Source organism: Marmota flaviventris, chromosome 1 (assembly GCF_047511675.1).
Source record: "Marmota flaviventris isolate mMarFla1 chromosome 1, mMarFla1.hap1, whole genome shotgun sequence".
NCBI classification, from domain to species: Eukaryota; Metazoa; Chordata; class Mammalia; order Rodentia; family Sciuridae; genus Marmota; species Marmota flaviventris.
Window position 1 is genome coordinate 108,605,377 of NC_092498.1, and position 5,402 is coordinate 108,610,778.

Here is a 5,402-nt window from a genome sequence, read left to right on the forward strand (position 1 = left end):
AAACCTATCTGGAGGAAGATAGTATAATACTCTCAGACCTACAACTTTTCAAAATGATGTCAAGTTTTTCATTTTAAGGGCAAGAATGTCAAGGATGTCAAAACAAGATACGACATGAAAAACCACACATATTGTCAAAAATGTAACATAACCTTTGTTTGAAGTGCTTTGCTCCTTTCCACCAATGATAATTAATGAACAGGTCATGAAAACTATTTTCTTTGTATATTATGTAAAATGTGTCCACTGTTCTAATTATAGGATAGTATGTGTGTGTGTGTGCACGCATGCATGTATGATTCTAAGCTACAGGTACAAGGAGGAAAACCAGAAAAAACAAGAGTCTTCTGAAATCAACAACACTGATGAAAAACCAAACAAGAGGTTCATATAATTAGCAATTGAATTCAAATAATGAAATTATGAAATGCTACATGGTCCCATTGCCCCCTTATAGGACTTCCTGCATTTTGTTTTCACTGACAATAAAACGATAGTTGAGGTATAGATTCTGCTATGATTTCCAAACTATTTTAATGCACCTATGCTGCTGAACTTTCTCAGAATTGAAAGCTTGGGACTCAATAGGCTAAGAAATACTCAGGTAATTCTCCTGCAGGTTGGTTGGACACATTTTGAAAAAAAAAACTGTGAAATGTGCGATGAGAAAAAGGCAGTCAGGGATGAGAAATCATGGATAGGGAGCAAAGTGCATTCAGAGCACATGGCTCTTAGGACTGAAGGGACAGATGCAACAGCAGAATCAGATGGGAGAGGAGGCAAGAGAAGAAAAGCTCCTGAGGTCCTGTTCACTTCTTTCCCTCCAGCAAGCTCACCTGGTCTTTATTAATTGCCTCTTCTCACCCTGCAGTTCTAGCTGTCCCATTTTCAGCAGACTTCTGATACTGTACTCAACTCCAGATGTCCTAGGGCTTCTTTTCCTTCCCATGGAGGAGGGGGTGATGTGATATCAGCCCATTCCCTTAGGGTGCTATTGGAGTCCCTTTCAAAGCAGAACCTGCAGATTGCAGCCAAACTCCCAAAAATCAGGACCAGGAGAAGAAGGAATTAACAAAGAGTACAACTTAGTATCGTCCCTTAAAAAGTCGAGAGAGAACTTACATATAAGTATCCAGCTGTAAAATGATATTATACATACACTTGCATAACTGGGTGAAACTAAAAAAGTGAACTTCCATCTTCTCTGAGGGTCTTGGTTCTCCGTGGGGCCTGTTAACCTGTTTAGTATCTCCCCACTATTTGGAGCTGGTACTAGTTCTCATCTCAACATCCCCCCTCCCAGTGTCAGCCGGACAGAAATCGTCTTCACTGGAGAGAAGGAGCAGCTGGCACAGGCTGTGGCTCGCATCAAGAAGATTTACGAGGAGAAGAAAAAGAAGACCACAACCATTGCAGTGGAGGTGAAGAAGTCTCAGCACAAGTATGTCATCGGGCCCAAAGGCAACTCCCTACAGGAGATCCTGGAGAGAACTGGGGTTTCTGTGGAGATCCCACCCTCAGACAGCGCCTCTGAGATGGTGATCCTGCGAGGGGAGCCCGAGAAGCTGGGCCAGGCGCTGACTGAGGTCTATGCCAAGGCCAACAGCTTCACGGTCTCCTCAGTGTCCGCCCCCTCCTGGCTTCACCGGTTCATCATCGGCAAGAAAGGGCAGAACCTTGGGGCTGGGGATGTGGCTCAAGCGGTAGCGCGCTCGCCTGGCATGTGTGCGGCCCGGGTTCGATCCTCAGCACCACATACAAACAAAGATGTTGTGTCCGCCGAGAACAAATATTAAAAATTCTCTCTCTCTCTCTCTCTCTCTCTCTCTCTCTCCCTCCCTCCCTCTCTCACTCTATCTTTAAAAAAAAAAAAAAAAAAAAAGGCAGAACCTGGCCAAGATAACACAGCAGATGCCCAAGGTGCACATTGAGTTCACTGAAGGTGAGGACAGGATCACCCTGGAAGGCCCCACGGAGGACCTGAGTGTGGCCCAGGAGCAGATCGAAAGCATGGTCAAGGACCTGGTCAACCGGATGGACTATGTGGAGATTAGCATTGACCACAGGTTCCACAGGCACCTCATTGGGAAGAGCGGGGCCAACATCAACAGAATCAAAGACCAGTACAAGGTGTCTGTGCGCATCCCTCCTGACAGCGAGAAGAGCAACCTAATCCGCATCGAGGGGGACCCTCAGGGCGTGCAGCAGGCCAAGCGGGAGCTGTTGGAGCTGGCCTCTCGCATGGAAAACGAGCGTACCAAGGATCTAATCATTGAGCAGAGATTTCATCGCACAATCATTGGGCAGAAAGGTGAACGCATCCGTGAAATTCGTGACAAATTCCCAGAGGTTATCATCAATTTCCCAGACCCAGCACAGAAACGCGACATTGTCCAACTCAGAGGGCCCAAGAACGAGGTGGAAAAATGCACCAAGTACATGCAGAAGATGGTGGCCGACCTGGTGGAGAATAGCTATTCGATTTCTGTTCCAATCTTCAAACAGTTTCACAAGAACATCATTGGGAAAGGTGGTGCAAACATCAAGAAGATCCGCGAGGAAAGCAACACCAAGATCGACCTTCCCTCGGAGAACAGCAATTCCAAGACCATCATCATCACAGGCAAGAGAGCCAACTGTGAGGCTGCCCGGAGCCGGATCCTGTCCATCCAGAAAGACCTGGCCAATATCGCCGAGGTGGAGGTCTCCATCCCTGCCAAGCTGCACAACTCGCTCATCGGCACCAAGGGCCGCCTGATCCGCGCCATCATGGAGGAGTGCGGGGGCGTGCACATCCACTTCCCTGTGGAGGGCTCCGGGAGCAACACGGTCGTCATCAGGGGCCCCTCCTCTGACGTGGAGAAGGCCAGGAAGCAGCTCCTGCACCTGGCGGAGGAGAAGCAAACAAAGAGCTTCACCGTGGACATCCGAGCCAAGCCAGAGTACCACAAGTTCCTCATTGGCAAGGGGGGCGGCAAAATCCGCAAGGTGCGTGACAGCACGGGTGCCCGCATCATCTTCCCAGCCGCGGAGGACAAGGACCAAGACCTGATCACTATCATAGGAAAGGAGGACGCTGTCCAGGAGGTACAGCGGGAGCTGGAGGCGCTGATCCAGAACCTGGACAACGTGGTCGAGGATTCCATGCTGGTGGACCCCAAGCACCACCGCCACTTCGTCATCCGAAGAGGCCAGGTCCTGCGGGAGATCGCAGAGGAGTATGGTGGGGTGATGGTCAGCTTCCCGCGCTCCGGCACACAGAGCGACAAGGTCACCCTCAAAGGTGCCAAGGACTGTGTGGAGGCAGCCAAGAAGCGCATTCAGGAGATCATCGAGGACTTGGAAGCCCAGGTGACGGTGGAGTGCTCCATCCCCCAAAGGTTCCATCGATCTGTCATGGGCCCCAAAGGCTCCAGGATCCAGCAGATCACTCGGGATTACAATGTCCAGATCAAGTTCCCAGACAGAGAGGAGAACCCAGTCCCCAGCACAGAGCCAGCTGTCCAGGAGAACGGTGAGGAGGCCGGGGAGGGCAGAGAGGCTGAGCCTGGCTCTCCACGGAGGTGCGACATCATCGTCATCTCTGGCCGAAAAGAGAGGTGTGAGGCAGCCAAGGAGGCACTGGAGGCTCTGGTTCCTGTCACCATCGAGGTGGAGGTGCCCTTTGACCTTCACCGTTACGTCATCGGGCAGAAGGGAAGCGGGATCGGCAAGATGATGGACGAGTCTGAGGTGAACATTCACGTCCCAGCTCCTGAGCGGCAGTCTGACGTCATCGCCATCACCGGCCTCGCTGCTAATCTGGACCGAGCCAAGGCCAGGCTGCTAGAGCGCGTGAAGGAGCTGCAGGCTGAGCAGGAGGACCGGGCTCTACGGAGTTTCAAGCTGAGCATCACTGTAGACCCCAAATACCATCCCAAAATCATCAGAAGAAAGGGGGCAGTGATCACCCAGATCCGGCTGGAGCACGACGTGAACATCCAGTTTCCGGACAAGGACGATGGCAGCCAGCCCCAGGACCAAATCACCATCACAGGGTACGAGAAGAACACAGAAGCCGCCCGCAACGCCATCCTGAAGATCGTGGGTGAGCTTGAGCAGATGGTCTCTGAAGACGTCCCGCTGGACCACCGTGTCCACGCCCGCATCATTGGCGCCCGAGGCAAAGCCATCCGAAAAATCATGGATGAATTCAAGGTGGACATCCGCTTCCCACAGACTGGAGCCCCGGACCCCAACTGTGTCACTGTGACAGGGCTCCCGGAGAACGTGGAGGAGGCCATCGATCACATCCTCAACCTGGAGGAGGAATACCTGGCCGACGTGGTGGACAGTGAGGCTCTGCAGGGCTACCTTAAGCCCCCCGTGCACGAGGAGTCCAAGGCCCCCTCCAAAGGCTTTGTGGTGCGGGATGCGCCCTGGACTGCCAGCAGCAGTGAGAAGGCTCCTGATATGAGCAGCTCTGAGGAGTTTCCCAGCTTTGGGGCTCAGGTGGCCCCCAAGACCCTCCCTTGGGGCCCCAAACGATAATGATCAAAAAGCAGCACCCTCTCCAGCTGCTGAGCAAACCCGCCACACAGTTTGTCTCGGTCTGACCCAGCGGCTGGGCCCCAATTGCTGACGCTCCCCCCTCCCGAGGTCTCACAGTGAAGCCTGACGGCCGGCCCTGTCACCACCTCCCCAGGCCTGGTCATCACCCAGCGGGCTCAGGGGCTGCCCCTGGGTGGTGCCCCAGGACAGGTGCCACCATGTTGAGCACTAAGCAGAGGTCATTGCGCATTTGTGGTAAGACTCCAGCTTCCTGGTCACCCAGCATGCGGTCAGCACTGACCTTCACCAGAGCTCCACAGCAGCGGCTCGGAGTCGACTTCCTGTGTCATGACCTCAGGAAATAAATTTCCTTGACTTTATAAAAAAAAAAAAAAGAATTTGAATTACAAGACTGCCGATAGTTGCAGCTGAGAAAAAACATAATTTAGGTGAGAGAAAGAGAGAACAGAACTAGAAAAAGTGTATGATATCAACTTAGGGAGAGAAGGTGGCAGCTGGGAATCAATCCCCCTCTCTTGCCATGTGCTCAGCGACCTTGTGAGTCATAGGAAACCAGGTGGTGAGTAATGGAGCCATGGGGATATGGATCACACCTGCCGCTGGATCATGCCAGTCCCTGGCAGGTCATAGACACACAGGGTTGAGCCCTTTAACCCTCTTTTCCCCAGTTTTCTAGTCATTGCAGCCTATGAGTGTTAGATGATTTCAGTTTGTCCTCCTGAAAAGGCTGAGGACTAAGAAGTCTCCCTTGTCAGTGTCAGGAAACGGGGCAGAAATGAGATGCAAATCCAAATATAATTAACTCACCTATCAGAAGTCCTGCAATAGTAACCTTGAAATCCCCTTCTCTA

General features: G+C 51.9%; 1 protein-coding gene across 1 annotated transcript; it reads left to right on the forward strand.

The window, feature by feature from the left end:
• The first annotated feature begins 655 nt into the window (after positions 1-655).
• On the forward strand, positions 656-4,917 carry LOC114103647 (vigilin-like). The gene is made up of 3 exons (XM_071609170.1): positions 656-779; positions 1,210-1,676; positions 1,891-4,917. Exons 1-3 carry the CDS (start codon positions 656-658, stop codon positions 4,528-4,530), a joined length of 3,231 nt encoding a protein of 1,076 aa, XP_071465271.1. The 3' UTR covers positions 4,531-4,917.
• The last annotated feature ends 485 nt before the right edge of the window (positions 4,918-5,402 follow it).